This window comes from Rhinolophus sinicus, linkage group LG06, assembly GCF_036562045.2.
Source record: "Rhinolophus sinicus isolate RSC01 linkage group LG06, ASM3656204v1, whole genome shotgun sequence".
In the NCBI taxonomy this organism is placed as follows: domain Eukaryota; kingdom Metazoa; phylum Chordata; class Mammalia; order Chiroptera; family Rhinolophidae; genus Rhinolophus; species Rhinolophus sinicus.
In genome coordinates, this window is record NC_133756.1 from 127,552,174 (window position 1) to 127,576,410 (window position 24,237).

At 41.7% G+C, this 24,237-nt stretch overlaps 1 protein-coding gene across 10 annotated transcripts in view; it reads left to right on the forward strand.

Annotated features, from left to right (window-relative positions):
• Positions 1 to 24,237, forward strand: part of MICAL2 (microtubule associated monooxygenase, calponin and LIM domain containing 2) — a 203,305-nt gene that overhangs the window by 151,554 nt on the left and 27,514 nt on the right. For 8 of the 10 annotated variants that reach the window (XM_074336000.1, XM_074336004.1, XM_019729325.2 and 5 more), the window contains 3 exons: positions 3,516 to 3,590; positions 8,218 to 8,372; positions 9,615 to 10,938. In XM_074336000.1, the coding sequence (XP_074192101.1) occupies positions 3,516 to 3,590; positions 8,218 to 8,372; positions 9,615 to 10,938 (1,554 nt within the window). The remainder of the gene's footprint in view (positions 1 to 3,515; positions 3,591 to 8,217; positions 8,373 to 9,614; positions 10,939 to 24,237) is intronic. The other 2 variants (XM_074336003.1, XM_074336007.1) reach the window with 1 other exon arrangement.

Sequence of the window (24,237 nt, forward strand, 5' to 3'; positions counted from 1 at the left end):
ATCGTACATTTCATCCCGAATTTCCTGGCAGCCAGAGTTAAAAAGGAAATAGGTAATTATTTTCATTGTTCATGAGGGGAAAAAATATTGGTTCACAGCAGCAGGTCTCAGAGCAAGTGCCACTTTTCCTAATGCTTCACTCTGTAGAAAATTTCCAGCTCATGTCAGATAGATGATATTAAGAGGTGTATTATATCGTGTCTTGAACAGTGTCTCTGCAAAATATGCATCCGTAGTTACTCCAAGACTGTTTCTTACAGGATCCTTTGCTAGCAGGTGAAGGTAGGACAACAAAACATGACTAGACAAGAGCAATTCTCCCAGGGGCGTGAGGTTGGGTTGAAAGAACAAGGCAGTGTGGCCAGAGCATTTTGTTTCTGACAGCCCAGTTTAATTCCAAAATAAAATATAGACAGAGAATTGGATAGACCTCATGGTTGTCAAGCAATCAATTTCATCTTTACCCATCATGGTTTTGATTGCTGCTGGGCAGACCACTTTGTAAGCTTAAAATCCCTGGCATAGTCTAAGGGTTGTTTCGTGTTGTGGTTGTGGTGAATCCATCACTTTACCAGGTAATGTAGGGTTGACATTCTGTTGTGGGTGTTAGGGAGCTTCATTATTCACAATTTTCACCTGGATAAATGGCTCAGAGGTGAGCCAAGGAAATGCTGGGCAAGACCAGGGTATTGCTTTAAAAAATCCTGGTTTGTACAACATGCTCATAGCAGTACTATTCACCAAAAAGGGGGCAATGACCCAACTGTCCATCAGCAGCTGAGTAGATAAACAAATTGTGCCATGTCCACACAATGGCATTTATTCAGCCTTAAAAAGGAAGGAAATTCTGATGCATGCTACAACATAGATTAACCTAAATGACATAAGTCAGACACAAAATGACAAATATTTATTATTCCATTCGTATGAGGCACCTAGAATAGTCAAAGTCATATAGACAGAAAGTAGAATGGAGGTTACCAGGAGCTGGGGGGGAGGGTGGATGGGGAGATATTGTTTCATGGGTACAGAGTTTCAGTTTGGGATGAAAAAAAAGTTCTGGAGATGGATGGTGGTGATGGTTGCACAACAACATGAATGTCCTTAATGGCACTTACAAATGATTAAAATGGTCATTTTTATGTTATATACATTTTGACACAATTTGGCCCAAAGACTCTGGGACTACCTCAGCTCATCAAGGAAACTATTGCCTCCCCAAAGTTCTTTACCGTGCAGCCTGCCCAAGATAGTGGTTGGAAATAGAGCTGTGTTATCAAGGACATAGAAAATGCTCAGTAATGTTCTCAGAAAACACCTAGGTTAGTGATTCTTAAAAACCTTGTTGCAAAGTCGTGTTCCTAGCTTCCTACCTTTAGAGATTCAGATTCAGTGGGTCTAGACTGGGGCAAGTGTCTGCATTTTATATCAGCATCCCAGATACTTTCATGCAGGAGGGCCAACCAAGTCCTGTACTATGGGCGTCACAAAAGAGCAGCGTCCTAGAGGCCTGCATGGATGAGTTAGTTGTAAAATGCATGCCTAAGCAACTAAATGAATCGACTAGTGCATTGGGTTCTTGGACATAAGCCAGTTAGTGTTAGGAGGGCAATCTGCCCCCAAATTACTCTGATTTAGAAAAATTGGCAATTGTCCTTTTTTTTTTCTGGCAATAATTTGATAACAGGATATTCCAATGACCTATAAGGGACACTACTAGTTTGTAACAATAAAATGATATCTGTACCATGTGGCATATGGTACTCTCTCACTCCTTTTGTAGCAGGTCATGCACTAAGAGCTCCAGAAGTACTCCCTTAAAATAAATATGAATAAATAAAGTCACTATAAGTAAAATACAAGCTACAAAGAAGGGTACAGCCCTGCTTTATTCTGCTCAAAATTATCGGATCAAATTACTACCCACCCTATTGTGGCACCTATTACTACCCACCTCTCGTGACAGAAATGTATGCACGTGTGGCCTATGAACATCAGTGATAGAAAAATCTCTCATGAACATTAGCCATTTCCAATAAATTCCATTCTACAATGTGAGAAGCTGAGGAGAAACAGTAAGAGGTTTCAGCACTGTTCTGTTTCTTAATTTCCCCACTAGGTGATTAAGAGGTTAACTTTGATCGGAAGTCTGCAGCTTGTTTGAGGCGGGCTTGCTCCTTGTACAAAACAGCCAGCATGGAAAACACTGACCTGCACTTGGTGGGAGGAAGTGGACCAAAACTGTAGGCAGACTGTTCATCATGTAATGGGAGATGGGGAGACTGCACCCCGAGCCTGTCCACACAGGCTCCCCTTGAACCCATGGGTGTGATTACGAAAGCAGGCCTATGGGATTGGGAACCCGCCAGACTGAGCAGGCTCAAAGCATCTCCAGATAGAGTAAGGGAGGCAGGGGCACCAAGAATCTAAGGAGCTGAAGGATCTTGTCTGAGGAAAGGAAGCACCCAGGCAGTGGTTGACACCCTGCACGGTACAGCCTAGCTGGTAAGAGTTGACGGCCAGCTCTGAGCACTGGCAGGGAGTGGAGTGGAATCTAGGACTTTCTACAGAGGGAGAGGAGGCTGTGTCAGCCGGGCCTTGGACTCAGAAAGCACTACAGGCAAGTCTGCCCTACCCTCCTTCCATACCCACTTCACTCCGTGTGCTTTCTCTCATGCCTGCTGGTCCCACCTGTGTGAGCAGTCAGGCATGCATCATCCCCGCTCTTTGTCTCAAGGCTGTGAAGGAGCCACCACAGGGACCTGGAGCTGAGGCCCAATCTGAGGGCCCAATGTGGGAATGTTCTTCTGCACGTGATGTTCATTTTGCTCAGCTAATTCTCAAGGCCCAGCTGGGTCTTCAGTACACTGTTCACAGCCTCCTGCAAATATGTTTGCATTGGAACCGACGCCAAGAGGAGGTTCATGGCAATGGATTGTCCAGAGATTCAGTTAAAATCGGTTCCCAAAGGGTTTTCCAGGCTCTGAGGGGAAGGGGCAGAGGGGATAGAGCTTTCTGCAGCTTCCAGGCTTCAAGGAGAGCAGCTCTGGTTTTGTCTATTACATACGAGTAAACGGGACGCTGATGTGAGACTTCAGCTTTTTAGAACTGCTGTACTAAAAAAAAAAAGTGTGTGTATATGCACGTATGTATATGAGCATATATGTATGTATATACATGTATGCATATAGACATGTAAACATATACATTTATTAATGATGGGTGTGTTAGAATGATGGCTCATAATTTGAAGCATTTTCTAGAAGTTTGCGGTACCTGTCCCATAGCAGAGTCTCAAAAAATATTTGGTGAAAGAATGAATGAGAAATTAGAGGTGTATGTTATAGAAATAGGAAGGTACAGTCTGAGGGAAAGAAGGGGCTCAGTCAGTTATGATTATTGAATGATTAACTTTTGGTAAATTGACCATAGGAGAAAATTTTCTGTTTATTCTACACATTTAACAGACTTCCGACCTCCCGATCTTCCCTGACCCTTTCTTTTTTCCACTACAGCTCTGCAAAGGGCCAACAGCTTCCATTCTCCAACAGCCAGCAAATACCAGAGCTGGAGAAGAAAATTCCAGTCGAGTGAGTCATGAGCTCTCTAGGGGTGAGGTGGGGGTGAGGGTGGGGGTGGGCAGGAGTTCTCTGACTAATTTTCAGGGCAGCTGTTCTCATTCCTTACATGTCCTCTCTGACCTAGCTTCCTACATGTGAGGGGCAAGGAAAGAAATATAAGGTTGACCCTATTTTCGCTGCTGACTAGAGGAAGAATTGTGGGTAGCCCCGCACTCCCCACTCTGGAATCATGGAGTCTTAGAACTGTACAGTTAACACTTGGAAGGGACCTTAGTACATCAGCTCCAAACCTTTTGAAACATGAGGAAACTGAGATGCAGGGTCTCTGTATGTTTTGATTTAGTACCCTGGAGTTGGGCTGGGGGAATCAGCTTAGCTTCATGCAATTGCAGGCAAAGCAGTGAAGGAAGAAACACACACGTGCATGCATGCAAGCATGCACAAATGCACAAATACACACTGCTGTGCTCTCTTCCTGAGCAGACTCTGGTCCTAGCATCCCAGGGAAGAGCAGGGTGGGCGTGGACCAGGGCCTGCGGCGGGTACCAAGGCAGCAGGCTCCCACCAGGGGGCGCAGTGACCGTGCACACAGTTGTACAGCATTTCCGGGGATACCCCCATTGCTGGCACTGCAACAATTAGAGAGCAGTGATTCCCTCTGATTGTGGGAGAAGGGCAGGGACTCTTCATCTGATTCCAAGTCCATTGCTACCTTCCACCTCCTCCTGCCTCCACGCCCTTCCCTGGGCCTTGCTCTAGGAGAGGTGGACCCAGGAAAGCCTTGGGTTAGACAAGAGTTTCTAAAAAAGAAACATTGTTGTAGTTGGAACAGAATGCTGGTTTAGTTGACTCCTTCCTTCTGAGTCAGCGCTGACTCCTCGCCAGTGAGTCATTCTCCTGACAACCCCCAGACCCTCGGCCCCTTTCACTTGGGTCAGACTGGGACAATGGGTGCCTCTGGAGCTGGACCAGGGCTGCACACTTGGGCAGGGCACTTCACCTGGGGACAACCTATAATAGCTCTTGAATCGTCTTGCAGCCTAGGCAGTGAGAGTGAGGAGAAGGAGCCAGTTAATGTTTACTGAAGGCCTGGGCCAGGCCCTTTTCACAAGTCGTCTCATTTATTGCCCCACCACAGCCTCTCCCCCAGTCATGGGAATTTCTGCTTCTATGGGTGGGTCCATTTCTGCTCTTCGGGTGCAGAGTCCATCCCAGTGCTTCCGGTCAACTTTACTGAATGCCACTAGTGCAAGGGGTTCATCCTTACCCTTGAGAAATTCCCAGTCTGGGGTGAGAGTCGGGAGTCTGGTGGGGGACCCTCCCGGCAAGGTCAGGGTGCTGAAGGAGGCACAGGACAGAGGGGACTGCTAACCGGCAGTGGGGTTTCTGGGATGGGCCTGGGACCTCAGCTGTGTCTACTTATCCCAGGAATGTCACGTTGGTTCTCACGTGGACGTAGAAGCTGTTTGAGGGCAGGCCTTGAGTTTGAATCATTTCTGTGGTCCTGGTGCCTAGCATGGGCCTGGGGTAAAGAAGGCACCCAGTCCTTCTTTCCTGAATGAATGAATGAGTGAGCCAATGAATGTCTGAATAGAGAGCAAACAAATGAAGCAGCAACTAAGCAGGTTAGACTGAGTGGAGGAACAGATACAGCCGGTGGGTTGAGGCCTGTGCAGGCTGCCACCCCTAGAGGGTGCTCCAAGACTTTGGGAAGATTTGAGCCATTGCCTAAGCTCAAAATTCTGGGAAGCTGCACCCCAGTATCCCAGTCTGTGAAAATCCCCAGGGCTGAAAGCCACTAGAGCCATCTTTTTGGTCATTTTCATTTTTCCCCAAAGGAAACCCCAGTGGTAAGGCTGATCCTGTAGTAGGGAACAGAACATGGGGCACCATCCCCTCTGGCCATTCATTCCCCTATCAAGGGCTGGTTCTGTGTGACTGATGTCAGAACTCCAGCTGACCATGTTCATCAGGATGACCTCTAAGATCAAGGGGAAGGTCACAATTGCCAGAGGACCCAGAGAACAGGCACCTGACCCAGACAGGATATGGGGCTGTAATCCAGGCCCCCGTCTGCTCATCAACGCTCTTTTCACAAAAGGACCAGAAGGACCAGTGGTACCCAGTATGGAGGCGCCTGCACATGGCAGGGTGGCCCTGGCTGGGCCATACCAGGTTTTAATTAAAAGAAAGTGTCAACAGAGAAGGGTCTGAGTTAATGAATGAGGAGTTGCTGGGCCCACGAGTTAGAGAAACCCAGGCCGGGGTGGGTGTGCAGCCCCCTCTAGAATGGGTCAGCGGCTCAGCAGTGTCTTTACTAGATACCACTTGTGTGCATGGGAGGAAAGGAAGGGGATGGAATTAATATTTAGCTAGTGTGTAGCACTTTACATCCTGCAATGGACACCCCTTTTTCGCTCATTTCTTCACTCTCCCCTGAAGCAGCAGTTGACTTCTTGTTTTTCAGTTAAGGAAACAGGGGGGCGGGGGGGTTAAGAAAGTTGCTCCGTGTCAGGCAGCTGGTGTGGGTGTAAAGGATATGGGTTCCAGGCTCCCCTTACCATTCTCTGAAGAAACATCAGCCACCTCAGGCAAGGGCGATTCCCTGTCACCTCTCAGCTGTGCTCTGGCCTCGCCTTCCCCTCCAGGGCAGCACCCACCTCCCAAGCAGAGGCTTGACTGGCAGGTGTTTTGTTAGCCCCCTCTCCTCAAGCCTTCCCCAAGTTCTCCTGGAGACAGTGTGTGAGGAATGAGTGTGTGGGGTGGGGGGTGGGGATTAGAGAAAGGTGACGAGAGGGAGCAGCTCCTGGGTCATGACCTTGTGAACCCCAAGGCTGTCCTGTCAGGCTTGATTGCCAAGGTGTCCCTGGCTCCATGTCAGAAGGTTCCCTGAGAGCTCCTTAGGGGAACAAAAAGGCAGTTTGTTGAGCTAATGGGCCTTTGGGAGAAGTTCAGAATTTTGATCCAGGAGGTGGCAGAAAGAAAAGAATGAGGGGGCGAGGAAGAGGAGAAGAAGGAATTTGGCAGGAATTTGGCAAGTCCAGGACAGGAAGCAAGGCAATAACTGACTCACAACTTTTGCCTTTTTAGGCTTGAACCATCTCACTGTGGGCTGAGATGGAGGTTCACAGGCTGAGATGGGGGTTTGGGTAACAGGAAGGCCGGCCAGCCACCTCCCGGTGTCAGCTCCTGGCAGCCAGCGGTCTTTCTCTCCAGCAGCATCTTCCTGCCACCTTCAGATCTGTTCCCCTGAGTTACCTTTTCCCTCTGAAACATTCTGGAGGCTTCCCTTTGGGAACTGGCTGACCATATGTGTGCGGTGGCCATCTTTTCAGAGCCCAGGACTGGGATACCTGCTTTGATATGCTTGCATGTGTGTATGAGGAAAACAGGACAGAATACTGAAAATCCCTTTGCGTGGTCCCTTGTGTGAATGGGTCTTAAAGGAATGCTTCTTGGGTCACAGATTGGGTTTGGGTTTGGCCTGGCCTGGGGGGTCCCAGGGGAGAAGCCTCTCACCCAGAGCTTTGGGGAAAACTGAGGCCAGGGGATCGGGTTGAGGTAGGAAGTAAGCTAAAATCTGAAGACTGGCCACCTCAGAGGAAAATTGGAATGAGTCAGCTGAGCGGCCAGAAGCAGGGAGTCCAACGGGAATGGGTAGTTAGAGACAGTGGTCCCGGGCAGCCTTTATGTGCTAGGAGGGTTCATGGAAGAGCTGGGTCGAAGGGTCAGACCCTGAGTGGGCAAATCCGAAATAGAGCATGGCATTTTCTGAATCCCTTGGAGGGTAGATTACTGAAATGGTCCAATATGAGAACAAAAGTCTTGAGATTTTAGATTTAAGGTATGTGTGCACGTGTGTGTGCATATGTGCACTCATGAGAGATGGTGAGAGAGAGCACGAGATTGATCTTATAGGCTACGTCTGTCAGAATTCTGCTGTCAGGTGACATTGATTTCAGCTTTCACAGTTCAGAATTCGGCTCGTCCTCCAGAAGATCCACACTCCTTCCTCATGCTGCTCTGAACACATACACTGCATCTTGTTTGTTCCCTGCCCAACAGGAGCTTGGCATTCCATATGCTTCAAATGATTTGATATTCGCTCTAACTTCCCTCTCTTGTGTTCTCTTAAAATCTCAAACTAACCATCTCATCTGAGAGACCCTTGGCGCACATGTGAGAAGGAAGAGCTCGTTTCATTAGCAGTGACTGCCTCACCTGTCCGCACCCACAGCCTGTGTGGGAAGAGGCCAAGTGGTTTATTGACTAAGTGATTTAACGCAGTCCCCGGCCCCAGTCATGATGGCTTTAGGGGAACTTTAGTGGTAGATTCCGTTTCTAAGAAACACCCTGGGGTTTCCTGTTTCATCTCTCAGGAATATTCTCACATGAGTGTGAAACACAATGGTTCTTAGACTTTTGATCCTGGGACCCCTTTTCCTCACAGGAGCTGCCACTCCTACATGCATTCCTCCAAGTCCCAATCTGTGGGCACCGGGGCCTCAAATCCATCTCTGACATCTTCCTCCCTCTGACTGCCTTTATAGAGTTGGCGCTTCACTTAAAACCTCTTTTCATGGTAAAATAAGACAATAACAATTCTGTAATGGAGAACATGTTCTTTCCTTGGTAGGTTTGACATCAATGAACAACAAAAGAACTGTGTTGCCTCCAAAGGAAGTGTCTCCTTCTCTTTCTCCTTCCCCATTGTCTTCTGCTTCATCTTCCCCACCATCTTCTTCAGGCAGTGTCCCAGGGCATCCTCTGGATTGTTCCTTCCCACCTCAGGTAAGTGCCCCTCAGGGCCCTGCACAGGTGTTATGAAAGTGAGCTGCCTCTACTCCCCCTACTTCCACACTTAACTCCGAATTCTTAGCACTCTTAGGTCACCCAAGTGCAAAGCCAGAGCTGGTGAGCTGCTCTGTCAAGAGTCCACCCCACCCCTCCTTCATGAGTCCCTTTTACAAAAGCTCTTCCTGCCCCTTCTCAGTCAGCTCCAAGGGCACAGCCACTCACTCACTCAGCAAACTTTCCAGGGTATGGAATCCTGGCTGGGCTATGGGATGCAGAGATGCTAGGACATACGCTGTGCCCTGGAGGACCTCGCCAAGGGTGTGAGGAGCTGGCAGCTGCAGGACGGCAGGCACACACGTGAGGGTGCCTTTGGAAGCAGCTGAGAACCTTGGAAGCAATAGCCTCCTTGAGTAGAAAATGGCATCACTGAGAAACACAGAGTTAGACTCTTTCCTTCAACATGAACTTACCAGGCCTTCATGACCTGCCAGACCCTGCTCTACGGTGTGGGAAGTAGAGAGAGTACACAGACAGAGGAGTACATGCCCTTGTGAAGCTCCTGTCTCATGACCTGCCCCTCGGCCAGAGCTCTTGGCAGGGCACAGCCACGCCTTCTAGAGTCTACCTATGATCTTCCTTGGCCAAGGGCCATGCTAGAAATGTCTAATTTCTCAGTGGTACGAGGCATGAGTCAGGTTTTAAAAGTCATTGGAAGGTCCTAAGGGCCATTCTGCCACCACAGTTCCAGCCTAGAAGGGTAGCTGTCTCTCCTTGCCTCAATAGATTCCAAGGAAGAAGCCTTGGTTTCTTGGTAGTTGGAGGAATGTAGATGTGGGTGCAATGTCCTTGTTGGTAGAGACCATGATTGAGCAAGCCACAGGGCATCTGTCCTCCCTATGTGTCTGACCACCCACAGGGGCCAAGCCAGCCCTCCCTTCACTGGCCCAGGAACTTGTCGATGCCTTTGCCTTCCCTTCTGGCTTCTTATGCACCTAATAAAGACCCAGAAAAGCCTTTGCTCAATGTGGACACAGGAGCTCCAGGCAGATCCCAGCAGGTCTCAAGGAAGCCACTTGAACAAAGAGTGGCTCTCTGAAATCATCCCAGGAAGAATTCTTTTTGACTTTGAGTATATGAAATCTGGAGAGATGGAGGGAATGGGCTATAGACTGAGATATGTCTTCCTTATATATATCAATGCTGGAAATTTCTAAATCACTGCTATATTTTGCCCAGCAGGTCTCAAGAGGTCATTTCAGTCCTTCCACCCCAATCTTTCTGAGGCGAGCCAGAGCCCAAGGAATACCAAAGGAAATCCCTCTATATCTGCCTCACGGCCAAGTGCTGGAGCGGGCAGAATACTGCCTGGTGAGGCCTGGCGGAGAAGGCCTCACAAGCCCCAGGACACCTAGCCCTGCAGATATGGCTTCTGTTGGGTGTCAGGAAGCAGAGGCCCCTCTTGGGGACACCAGAAACATCCATAGAGGCCCACACCCCATTGGGGGGAAGGAAGGGTGTTTGCCAGACCCAGAGATGTCTCCCAGGGCTGGAGAGGACTCAAGAGACGGGAGCACTGATCCCAGGAGGGGAGAGGAGGGTGGGTCAGAGCTCGCAGAGGGGGCGAAGTTGGGCTTAAAGAAGTTGGTTCTCACTCAGGAGCAGAAGACCAGTTTGCTGGATTGGACTGACTCTAACCCTGAGGGCTTGCGCCTGGAAGCTGGGGCACAGCTTTCCCAGAAAAGTGCTGAGAATGGTAAAGGAGGCCGTGTGCTAAAACCAGTTCGCCCCTTGCTCCTCCCTCAGACAGTGAGAGAGACCCTGCCAGCCCAGACAGAGACTCAGGAGAAGATGGGGACCCCAGCTGAAAGGACTCCAGGGGAGCAAAGCGTGGCTCCACCCAAGTCCCCACTGCGGCTCATAGCAAATGCCATCCGAAGGTCTCTGGAGCCCCTGCTCCCCAACTCCGAAGGTGGGAGGAAGGTCTGGGCCAAACCAGAATCAAAGATTTTGCCCACCATCCATCCACCCACTTGCACTCACTCATTCAGCCTCCCGAAAATCGGCTCCAATAAACACTGGGACCCGCAGTCCCCCAGGAGAAACATGGCAAGCAAGGCCTCAGCCTTCTTCTCCTTGCGCAGCCCAACAGCCAAGGCTGCCCAGCCCGCAGACCCTGGCCCTCCAGACCCTATCCTCCGCACCCATAGTTTGCCTAGCCGGCCATCCAAGATGTTTCCTGCATTCCCATCCCCACCCTGCAACAAGATGGAAGATGTCCCCACCCTCTTCGAGAAAGTGAGTTTGCAAGAGACCTTCCCGGATGCTTCTCGGGTTCCAAAGAAAAGACCCTCAGTCTTTTCTTCCCTCAGACTCAAAGACAAATCTTTTGAGAGTTTCCTCCAAGAATCCAAACCAAGAAAGGACCTCCAGGACTTCTTTAACAGCCCCAAGGGGAAGGTGCTGCCTATGGACAATGCACAGCCCCTGGAGAAGCAGGTGCAGCTTTTCAGTAGCACCCGCCTGGGGCAGAGGATCCATCCTCCTCTACAGCGAGATGCAAGTAAGTGGCTCTTACCTAACGAAAGTCTCCAGTTCATGCTGGGCAGTTAGTTATCCTTATTGGATTAATAAGCAGGCATCTTTCACTTGGTTTTGCTTTTCATATTAAATTCTTTTGAAAGTAGGAACATTTGAATTTGAAAAATCTGAAAAAAATTAAATTTGAAATTATGTTATAGAAAGTTTTGAAAGAGACAAAGGATTAACCATGATTGCACCACTTTCCCACTCATTGTCCATGTATGAATATTTTTTACTAAGTTGTACGTAAAATGTTGTATCTTTTAAAATCAGCATTATATTATAGATATTAAGCCAATTACCTCAGAGTCTACATAAATGTGATTTAATGGCTGTAGAACATTCTATCTAGTAGCTGTGTTATCATTTGATGAACTGTTTTCTTACTGTTTAACTTATAGATATATATGCATGTATATTATATAAATTATATATGAATATATTTATATTTGACATATAGTATTAAATAGACATTTTTTGCATATAGCTTTTCTTTCCCTTTGAATTACTTTTTTAAGGCCAAACCTCTTACCGCGGTTCCCTGTGTAAACCTCGGTATCGGGAGTTGTCTGTTTCTCTGAGGGGGGGGTGATCCCGGACGAGCCCCCAAATGTTAAGTCCGGGAATCTTTCACCCCTCAGAAAGACAGAGACACACACAATAATGCAAGTCACACAGCGAGGTTTATTTCCAGCTAGCTGGGGTCCCTGTCAAAAGGGGTGAAAGATTCCCGGACTTAACAGTTCCAAGAAATGGGATTGTTGGATGAAAATGTGAATATTTTCAAGGTTCTAAACTTACACTGACAAATTGTTCTTTAAAAGAGAACACTACGGATAAAGGCTACATGCGATCTGTGTTATTTCTTACAACTGTATGATGCGAACGTCCATTAAAACAAGGGAAAGGTACCAGTTTACATTCCACCACTAATGCTTAAGAGTACCCTTTTCACCACACTCTGCACTGAGTATCATATTTTTAAAATGTTGCTATTTTACTAATCAAAAAATGGTTCCTCTTTTGAACTTATATTTTTTTTTATTACTAGCTTAAACATGTTTATGTATATTTGGTTACCAATGGACCCTTAGGCTTTTTATGTTTAAATCTGTTTATAATTTTTAAATTATAAGATTAATTAATACCTCAAAGAATCAGAATAATTCAACAATATGGAAATATCTGAAAAAAAAGAAACATGAATTCTCTTACCCCCCCCCCTTGCCAAAGTTTTGGTATATATCCTTAAAGACAGTTTAATTAAAACTCACATGATTTCTTTTTTGTTATTATGTGTTTGATTACTTTAAACAAACTGTGATTCTACTATCCTTATTGTTGAGCTACTTTGTTTTTCTTTATTTTTTTAACGTTTTATTTTCTTATTTAACTTTTATTTTGGAACTTTAGTTTTCAAGCAAAAATTATTTCTCTCCTTTGGTGCCTTAATCAACAAGCCATATAGATTAACCAGAGACTGTTTTCAGCCAAGTTTAGGATAAGCATGGACAGGCTGAATTATAACTACACTCTTTATAGCACATCGTAAACCTTAATGTGTTGTGCATTTTTTGATAGATAGTACACTCACATGGTTCAAAACAAAAGAGTACAAAAGGCACAGGATGTCCTGTCTCCCTTTCCTGTCCCTGAGCCATCCAGGTCCAATGCCTGATGACAGATGCTATTATTAGGTTCTTAGGCTTTCTTCCAGACAAAATTTGTAAATATATAAGCAAATTTACATATGATATTCTTTCTTTTTTCACAGAAAGCATACTAGCATATTGTACATACTTTTTTTTGTTCTGTTAATTTCATTTTGGAGGTCATTCCATATTAGAACATAAAGACCTTTTTCCTTTCTTTGTTTTAGAACTGCATGGTATTCCATTACGTACATGTACCATAATTTATTACATATAGCAAATCCCCTATGATGGAAAGTTTAAGTCATTTTAAATCTTTTGCTATTGCAAACAGTACATGATAATTAAGAACTTAGGCCATTTGGCATATGTATGAATGTATCTGTAGGATAAATTCCTAGAAATGGAAATGGTGGAACAAAGGACATGTGAACTGACAATTTTGATGGATAGTTCCAAATTGTCCCCCATCAAAGTGATGCCGGTTTATACTCCCAGCAACAAAGTATGAGAGTGCTGTTTCTATGCTTGCATTAACCAGTGTGTTACCCAACCTATTTTTTGTTTTTAATCTTTACCAATCTGATTGGTGATTGAGCATCTTTTCATATATTAAAGAGTTGTTTGTATATCCTTTTCTGTGAGCTATCGTTTCTGTTCTTTATCTAGTTGTCTGTTGGGTTGTTGGTATTTTTCTTAATGATATGTAGGGATTCTATTTAAAGGGAAAGTCAGCCCTATTTTGTGATATGAATTACAAATACGTTTCCCAGTTTCTTGTTTATGTTTAACTTTGTTTATGGTGGTTTTTGTCATACGAGTATACATTTTTATTTTTGTATAGTAGTTATAAGCAATTTTTCATTTTATGGCTTCTGGGCTTTATGTAATAGTTCAGAAAGAGTTTCATCCAAGTTTATAGAATAATTTTCTTACAGTTTCTTCTAGTCTTCTATTTTTAATTTTTTGCATTTAAATATTTACATCAAGTAATTATCCTAGTATGAAATATGAGATATGGATCCAACCTTATTTTTTTTTTTGAGATATCTCCCTGGCTATCCTAATAATTTAGTGACTAATCCATCTTTTTGCTCTCTTATGTGAGATGACATCTTGATCATACATCAAATTCTTGTATTTGGATTGATTTCTACACCATCTATTATATTCTATTGAGTTGTCTGTTATGTATCAGTATCACACTGTTTTAATTTATATATATATATATATATATATATATATTTCTGTATTATACTCTCAGGTAGGAAGAGTATTCTACTATTGATCTTCTCTTTCAAAAATTTCCTGGCTCTTCTTGCTTGTTTGATATGAACTTAGTATCAGCTTGGATATGAATCAAAAAAAAAAAATCCTGTGAGTACTTTTGTGAGATTGAGTTAAGTTTATAAACTAACTTAGCAAGAATTTACAATCTTATGACATGACTTGACTTTCCATTTGTTCATATCTTTTTTTGGTGACCCTCAGGAGTATTCTAAACTTTATATCACATAACTCTTGCATATTTATTGCTATATATGTTTAGGGGTTTTTTGCTATTGTAAATAAAATATTTTTATCTTGCTACTGTATTTGTGTATATGAAAGTTATTGGTTCCCGTGTAGTAATTTTATACCCATCCATTTTACTGAATCTCTTTGCTTGTAAAAGTTTTTCAGTGAATTTTCCTGTGTCCTCCCCAAGTGTACAATCATAATGTGCAAATAATAATATTACCTCTTGTTTCAAAGTTGTGTGTGTCTAATTTATTTTGTTTCCTTAGTTTCTTTGGTTTTCAGAATCTCCAGAACACTATTAAATAAAGGTAGTGATAATGGTTTCCTTATTACATTCCTAACCTTAATGAGAATATGTCTCATTAATGATAATAATGTTTTCCCATTTAATCATGATGCTGGCTCCTGGGTTGACCCAGATATATTTAATAATTTTAAGGAAATAGTCATCTTATCCTATTTTATTAAAAGTATAGTTGACCCTTGAACAATGTGGGTTTGAACTGCACAGGTTCATTTATACACTTTTTTTTTTTTCTGTTGACCCAAGCAGTTCAAACTCATGTTGTTCAGGGTTAACTGGTAATTGGGAATCCAAGTATGTGATTTAAGTTATATGCCAATTTTCTACTGCATGGGTGGTGGGTGCCCCTAATCTCTAAACAGGGTCAACTCTACTTTTATCACAAATGGATGTTGAATTTTATCAAACATCATTTCAGCACTTTTAAAGATGACTGTGTGATTTTTTCTCCTCAGTTTGACTAATACGAACTATGTAATAGATTTACTGATATTGAACCATCTTTGCATTGGTGAAATAAATACCACTTGGTCATGATGTTTTATTATTTTACTATTCTTCTCTGCTCTATTTCCTAATATGTAAGATTTTGCATCAAATACATAGGTAAGATTGGCCTTTAGCTCATTTATATCACATTTATATGACTTCCATATGTGCTGATTTTAATGAGTTGGGGTAAATGTATTTTCCTGATTTAGTTATCATGGACAGCTACTTGTATGTTCCTTAGTAAATGGTGAGATTTCTTTGGCTTGGAACAGAATACGAGTGTAGAGAATGGAATTAGGTGAAGGCTGACCATTTCTGGAAAGAATACCTGGGCCCATATCATAGATGAGCTTTGTGTTTTTCTCAGACGTTTTTAGGAAGTATCATAAGAATGTTAAGATTTTACCCACCCTATTGATTAGGCCCATTAGCTGCTTTCATTCCCGTGCCCCTGCCCAACCCACCAAACACACACACATCGACACTGTTCTTTACACATTTAGCTTGTAGCTGTGTACTTCCATGCAATGGAGAGAGAAAACAGTATTCAAATTGATAGTGAGAAATTTAAAAGTCATTCAAATTGTAGTATCTTGAGTTTATCATCTGTCAAATAAGAGCCTGCTGAAGTTTAATCTGTCTTATTTATACAACTTTCTAGGAAAATTAATAATGTACATAAACTTCTCAGAGCGTTTAAGTTATTTAGGGATGTAAACTGATTTCAAGTACTTGCAAGTGCCTATTTTATACAAACACTTTTAATGCTAATTATTATCCTTATGTAAATGAAAGAAGACACTTGAGAACCTCTCTATTTTTTGAATAAACCTTTTATTTCAGTGTAGCATACATACAATAAAGTACACAAATATGGCATACACACATGATGAATTTTTACAAAGGGCACATTTGTGTAATCACGTCTGAGATCAAGAGATAGAACATGGGCAGCACTCGGAAGCCTCCCGGGTGCTTCTTCCCAAATATAGGTGCCACGAAACAAAAGTACTTACCATCTGACTTTTATCATCTTAGATTACTTTCATAGTTTTTTGACTTTATAAAAATTGTAGCATTCAGTAGTGTAGGCAGAATTCTAAGAGGACCCCACGCTTCCCGTCCCTGATGTACTTACCCAGTATTATCTTGTCCTCTTGAGTATTGGTGGGAATATGAATATGATGGTTTCACTGCTGTGATTAGTTTATGGGATTTTGAGAATGTAATTGAGTTCCAAACCAATTAACTTTGAGTTAATCAAAAGGGAGATTATCCTGGGTAGGCCTAACCTAATCAGGTTAACTGTTACCAAGGTCTGGGCCCTTCCTGAGGTCAGACATTTGAAGCGTGAGAAAGACACAATCCTGCTGACTCCATAGAAGTAAACTGTCTTATTGTGAAGGCCTGGGAACAGGCCTCTAGGAGCTAAGATCGACCTCCATCTGACAGCCAGCAAGAAAATGGTCCCCACGTACTACACCACTAGGAACTGAATTCTGCCAACAACCAGAATGAGCTGGAAGAGAACCCTAAGCTGCAGATGAGAAGCCAGCCCAGCAGACACCTTGATTGCAGCGTTGGAAGACGATGAGCAGAGGACCCAGCTGAGTTGTGTGTGCACTTGTGACCTACACAACTTTGAGATAATAAATGGGTGCCATTGTGAGCTGCTAAATTGGTGTACACGGCTTCCACAACAATAGAGAACTAATACAAGTATGTACTCCTTTGTGCATGACTTGTTTCATTACACATGGTATGTATGTTGAGGCAGTGATTTATCTAAATAGTTAAATGTAGCAGTGGTTCATTCTTTTCCATTGCTACATTTTTTTATTTCCTTGTATGACTATACCACAGTTTATTTGTGGATTCTGTTGCTGGGTACTTAGGTTGTTTCCAGTTGTTTTTATTGTGAGTGAGGCAGCTTTGAGCACTCCTACATGTCCTTTCTGTTGAGTATTGTCAAAGATAAAACAAAGCCAGATAACTAGTCAAAGTAATAAGGACAAATTTTAATTACAGTATACTGTTGTGACAGGGAAGACAGCCCAGCATGAACTGAACTCCGCTTTGATTTTTACAGAAGTGGCTTGGTGTTTTATAGGGAGAATGAGGGAGTAGGGAGAGGGGCTGAATGGAGGGCTCCGCAGACAAAGAAGTGAAACGTTACTAAGGGCTGGCCAGTGTAAGTGCTGATCAGGCCCGCTGTATCTGTTAGCTGGCAATTATTGAGGTTAGGACTCTCCTCCCACCGAGACTGGGGAAGAGTGGCCCTATCCTTCCTGATGGTTGCACTTTAAAGGACTGGCTTTCAGATTCTTGAGAAAGACACTCCTGAAGGGTAGGAGATACATATACTCACACATCTCAAAGGGACAGAGGAAGGATTCTCAACTCTAAGCCCTTTTTATGATAGTGAACTCTAAGAAATGGGGTGGTCAGGGGCCTGTTTGAATGTGTTAGCTAGAGCATTAGCTACATTTTTTTGTCACCCTTGAGTTCTCTCAAGTAGGTACTTTAAGGAGGGCGAGGCCCCTCCTCGGGAAGGGGCCTTGAGCTGTTAGAAACTGTGCTAGTATTTAAGTCTTTTAATGTAGGAAGAAGTGAGTGGGCTAAATACTTTATGGTGAGGGTCTGTAGTTTTTATAGGCCAAGGTTAAGGCCTAGTCAAAAAAACAGCTCCAGAGGAGCTTGGCTGAAGTTTGTTCAAAGGGAGAAACTTTGTCAGTTATATACCTGGCAATGGAATTGATAGGTTATGGGGTAGACATGTATGGTTTGCTTTAGAAAATATTGTCAGTTTTCCAAAGTGGTTGTGCCACTGTGTATGCCCTCCAGGAAATAAGAGCTCCCCACTGACCCACATCCTTGCTAACACTTGACAGTCTCAGTTTTGGTTTTTCGATGTCGCCATTTTTATGGAGGTGTAGTGGTTTTAATGTGCATTTACCTGATAATGATGTCACATTACTTTTCAAATGCTTATTTAGATATTGTCTTGTATGAAATGTTTTGCCCATGCTTTTCTTGTGTAGATAGCCCTTTCCTTATTGATTTGTAATCCAGTTAGATTTTGGATATAAGTCCTCTCTCAGATATACGTATTGTAAATATCTTCTCTCACTGTTTGGCTCACTTTTTCACTCTCCGAAAGCGTCTTTTGATGAAAAGAAGTACTTACTTTAATGAAGCCAAATTTATCGATAGTTTCCTGTATTATTGACTTCGTATCCTGTTTATGAAATCTTTCCTGAGATCATAAATATGTTGTTCTGTGTTACCTTCTAGAACAGCACTGCCCAATATGGTAGCCACTATTTCACAATTCAGATATGGCTAGTGTTAATGAAGAACTGAATTTTTAATTTTATTTCATGTTAATTTAAATTTTAAAACTGAAGTAGTGTAAAATGTTTTTCTATTAAATGTATTGAATACAACTTTTTGCTTTTGATAGAATTACATTTTTCCTTAAGCCAGCTTACTATGTTTTTCTACATTTAATGAGATAATTTTTTTTTTTACTTTAATCAATAATGTGCTGAATTACATGGATTACGTTTGATTTTGAAAACGTTAAACCATTACTGAGTTCCTTGGGTAAACCCAACTTGGTCATAATGTATTATATTTTTCTCACTGTATTGGTTTTGCTAACTGTTTTTAGTAGTTTTGCACCTATGTTCGTGAGAGACATTGTTCTAAAATTTTTCCTTCTTGCAATATCCTTGTCAGGTTTTGTTATCAAACTTATGCTAGCCTTGTAACACAGGTTGGGAAGGATTCTGTCTTGATCTATTCTCCGAAAGAGTTTTAAAAATAAATTGGTATTTCTTTTTTAAACATTTTTACACTAATGCTGTCATCTAGCCTAAAATTTTCTTTCTAAAATGGTTTCTAATTATGGTTTCAGTTTCTTTAATAGACATATAATTATTCAGATTTTCTATTCTTATGTCAGTTTGGGTAAATCGTGTTTTTCAATAAATTACTCCATTTTATCTAAAATTTCAAATCGTCATAAAATAGTTTATATAATACCTTCTTTTAATACCCTAGGACTTTTTCATTTCCAATAATGGTAATTTGTGTTTTCTGTCTCTTTTTTCTTAGTCATTCTTCTAAGGAGGTTATCAATTTTATTTGTCTTTTTAAAGAACCAAATTTTTGCTTTGTTAATTTTCTGTTTTATTTCTGCTTCATCTTTATTGTCTTTCATAATCTCTTCTCATCTTCATTATCTTTTTCCTTTTAGTTTCTTTAGGTTCAATTGGTGGTAGATCTTACAGCATTAATTCTCAACTTTTCTTTGCATAATGTGTATATTTAAAGCTCTAAATTTTCTTCTAACCACTGCATTAGCTGCATCCTAGGCATTTTGTTTTGCCATATTTTTATCATCAGTTTAAATTATTTTCAGTTCTTTGATCCATAGATTCTTAGAAAAGTATTGCTTAATTTTCCATTTTGAGATTTTCTAGTTTTATTTTTAAATTACTTATTACTAGCTTAATCTCACTGTTGTCAGAAGATATACTATGTATGACTTCAGTCCTTTGAATTTTGTTAATACTTGCTTTATGGCTTGGCATAGCACCAATTTAGTAAACGTTCCATGTGCTCTAGAACAGAATGTATATTCTCTAGTTATTGGGGGGTGTTGCTCTGTATATACTTATCACTTAGGTCAAATTTATTAGTAGTGTTACTCAAATCTTCTATACCCTTACAGTTTGTCATCTGTACTTCTAACCAGCCAGCTATAAATAGAGGTCCCCACAAACTCCTCCTTGTGTTCAGTATTTTGCTAGAATGGTACAGAACTCAGAAAAACACTTACTTATACTTACCAGTGTGTTACAAAGGATATAATAAAGGAAACAGATGACTAGCCTGATGAAGAGATACATACGGCGAAATCAAGAATGGTCCCCAGTGAAGGAGCTTCTGTCCCCATGGAGTTGGTGTGCACCACCCTCCCAGCACATGGACATGTTCACCAAGCCAGAAGCTCTCTGAAGTCTGTTCTTTAGGAGTTTTTATGGAGGCTTTATCACATAGGCATGATCGATTATTAACTTGTTTTCCAGCCCCTCTCCTCTCTCTGGAGCTTGGAGGATAGGATTAAAAGTTCCACTCTTCCGATCATGGCTTGTTCTTTCTAGTGACCAGCCCTCATTCAGGAACCCATAAAGAGTCTCCTTGTTAGAACAAAAATCACTCCTATCACCCAGGAAATTCCACGGGACTTACGAGTTCTATGTCAGACATTCTTTTCAGTAAATTACAAGATTTTAGGAGCACTGTCAGCAACTGGGGTCAAAGACCAAATATTAGTGGGAACCGGAGACAGAGACCAATATATGAATTTCTTGTTATTGCCTGCTATCTTACATTAAATAGTCAATTATCTTTAAAAGACATTAAAAAACCACAAAGAAAAATTATTTTATGTTTACCATTACTGGAGCTCTTCATTCCACTTGGTATACGAGGTCAGATAATTAAGTTTAAGAACTTGTTGTAATGATGTTGCTAATCTTTTTCTATATCAGAGGGATTATTCATTATGAATTTGTACCAACTGGACAAACAGTTAACCAAGTTGACTATTTGGTAGTGCTAAAAAGGCTGCATGAAAAAGTTAGACAACCTGAACTTTTCGCCAACAATTCATGGCTCTTGCATCACGACAATGCGCCAGCTTACACCTCACTACCTGTGAAGGAGTTTTTAGCCAGTAAACAAATAACTGTATTGGAACACCCTTCCTACTCACCTGATCTGGCCCCCAATGACTTCTTTCTTTACCCGAAGATAGGGGAAATATTGAAAGGAAGACATTTTGATGACATTCAGGACATCAAGGGTAATACAATGACAGTTGTGATAGCCATTCCAGAAAAAGAGTTCCAAAATTGCTTTGAAGGGTTGACTAGGTGCTGGCATCGGTGCAGTTTACCAAGGGAGTACTTCAAAGGTGACCGTAGTGATATTCAGCAGTGAGGTATGTAGCACTTTTTCTAGGATGAGTTCGCAAACTTAATTGTCCGACCTCATATTCCTTCTGCTACAGAATTTCTTTTAGCATTTTTTTTGTTTGCATGTCTGCTTACAACAAATCATCCTAGCTTTTTTATTTTCTAAAAAAAGCCTTCACTTTTACTTCATTTTGAATGGGTTGTTTCACTAAATTATAAATTGACAGGCTTTTCTTTCACAATTTTAATGATGTTCCATTGTCTTGGCTTATTTAGGTTCTGATGAGATATCCGTGGACATTCTTTGTTTTTCTGTATGCAATGTGTCATTTTTCTCTGCTTTTAAGAAAACATATATATCTCTGTGATTTTATTTGTGTTCACCCTGCTTATGGTTTATTGAGCTTCTTGGAATCGTGGATTAATAATTTTTATTAAGTTCACGTGTGAGCATTGTTATGCCATAACTACTTTTCTCTGTTCCTGTCTCCTCCTATCTCCTCTGGCACTCCAATCACATGTATTTTAGATCCCTTGATATTGTCCCACAGATCACTGTGATTCTGTTTATTTTTTCAGTCTTTTTTTCTCTGTGTTTCATTTGGATAAATAGCTATTATTTAATATTTTCCTCTACAGTTTTTAATCTACCGTTAGTTAAGCTGATCTGGTGAAATTTTTATTTCAGATTTTGTATTTTTCATCTATATACGGGCCATTTGGTTCTTTTTAAATACTTTTTACTTCTCATTCTGTTCATGTTTTCTTTTAAAATCTTGAGCATTTTTACAACAGCTACTTTTAAATCCTGTCTGCTATTTCTGCCTTTTCTGTCATTTCTGAGTCTGCTTTTATTGATTGATTTTTCTCTTGATTACCAGACTCATTGTCCTGTGATGGTTTTTTGTTTGTTTGTTTTGTTTTGTTTTTTTAGTAATTGTTTACTACTGTGTTTCCCCAAAAATAAGACTGGGTCTTATACTAAGGTTTGCTCCAAAAGATGCATTAGGGCTTATGTTCAGGGGATGTCATCCTGAAAAATCATGCTAGGGCTTATTTTCCGTTTAGGTCTTATTTTGGGTGAATCCTGGTAGCTGCTAGATTTTGTGACTATTACATTATATAGCGTGTCTAGGTTTTGTTTATTCATTTAAAGAATATTAAGTAGGAAATAAATGTATGGAGAGGCAGTAAAGTACTTGGAGATCAATTTATTTCTTTAAAGGCTTGTGTTTAGGCTTATTTAGATGAGTCTATAATAACTTTTATTCTAGAGCTCAATTATCCCTACTACTAAAGTGGAACTCTTTCTGTGGTCTCTCCTAATGTCCCCAGTGTCTGTTCTACCCTGGATGGACAGAACTTGAACATTTCCCAGTCCTGCAAAAGCTTTAGAAATTATTTAGCCTATAACTCCCCAGCAGTTATTTGCCCAACTTCAAGCCATTTCTCTCTATGTACCTATAGTTTACTATTAAGCAATAGACTCAAGAGAATCTCTATGTTCATTTCTGAAGTTGTTTTTTCTTCTTCTGCAAGCTCCCGCCTCTCCAGCACTCTCCCTCACACATTCCAGCTGCCCCAGCCTGCCCAAACTTTGATCTCTGTCTTTTCAACCCAATGCATCAGCTATGCTCTGTTAAGGTTCTTCTTACCTGTACTGTAGTCTGGAAGGAAGTGCCTCTAGACAGAGGAAGCTGTTGCAATTGTGGGGCTGACCTCATTTGCTTCTGTTCTTACCTTTATCACAGCTCTGCATTGCCTGTTTTCCAGGGCCTGGAAACAGCTGCTTTATATATTTTGTCCTGACTTCTAGGGCTTTGTGGTGGGAGATCAATTCTAGAATCTGTCACTCTGTTTTAGCCAGAGTGAAATAATGCTGCCAAATTTTTTAAACTTTGCAAATGAACAGTAAACTCCTAGAATGGATAGTTCTATGATGGAAGAGGCTTAAGGGGAAGAGGTGCAGAGGCACATACATAACTTTATATACCTTTGCCAGAAGTCTAAGAAATATATTATATTTGGAAACATTTTCTCCTTGGTTTCAAAATGAAATTCAGTGGAAATATTAAATTTGTTATTGAGAGTTAGAAAAAGTTTCAACCTTAGGTTATTATACTTCTTCCACTAAAGAAAGGTTAATCAGGCAGTTTTATTAATATTGCAGTATTGTTAATTTGAGTCATTGATAATGATGAAGCAGTGACTGCTACTGATGCTGATAACATTTATTTAAGTACCTCCAATGAGCCAGGCACTGTGCTAGACTCTTTACATTGATTATCTTTAATCTTGCACAACAAATCTGCACGTTAGAAATCATGATTCCCCAGAGACTCAGGGAGGTAAAAGTTCCTCAAGCTCACACACTCTCAAGTATTCAGTGGTAATTTTTGGCTGCAGCTGGGAAACAATCTCAGTTCAACCCTGACAATGACTCCTCCATTATCATGCAGCTCCCTGATTCTATCTTCACCTGAGCTTTCCCATCTGGCAAATTAAAGTGGAAAGCAAATAACTCCCTCCCCAGAGACATCGTGTTCTTCTATAGATGTTTTGCATTATTTTGCTTTGAATAACAGCATATGTAAATGTGGTCCTGGAGGTTAAAATGATTATTTTTTAAAAACTTGGCCTCTCCCACTGGGGTAAATAGTTGAAAGTTATGGAGAGAGAAAAAGGCAGACCAGAATTGTCAGTTGGCTTGGAATTGCTTCTCCATCTTCCTCCCCACCCAACACATATTTCTGTTCAGGTATAAGCGGCTGTGGCAGTGTAAAGAGTAGTGCATTTCCTGTCACGGAGTCCTAGCTAGTTCTGATAGTCAGTGTCTAGAGTGCGTTCATCCAGATATTAATCGTTAACTCGGCATCAGGTTGATGTGTAGGGGCAGATGTTTTTGCTGAGAAGAATAAAAGCCTCCTGTGGCACCTGGAAGACTTTATCACACATGGTCCACAGCCAGATCACAAAGAGATGCTCGTGAACATGAGCACTTTGCTGCCTCGGACCATCTACCTCTTGTTCGGAGGTTGGCATCTCCCGTCGACTTCAGCTCTCCCGCGGGCCCAGCATTGTGGAGCCCTCCCTATCTTAAACCGCTTTTCCTGGCATTTGAATCATCACTTCGATGATGTGATAATATCTGCAAGTTGGGAAAATAAAAGTGGCATTTGTTTAGCCATAATTAATGAAATATTTATGTTGCATGAGACTATGTGATAAAACCTTAGGCTTAGAGTCCTTTTGCTTCTGATTACATTTGGGATTTTTTTTTTTCTATGACCAGACATTCTGACGCCAGCTCTTTTACACTGAGC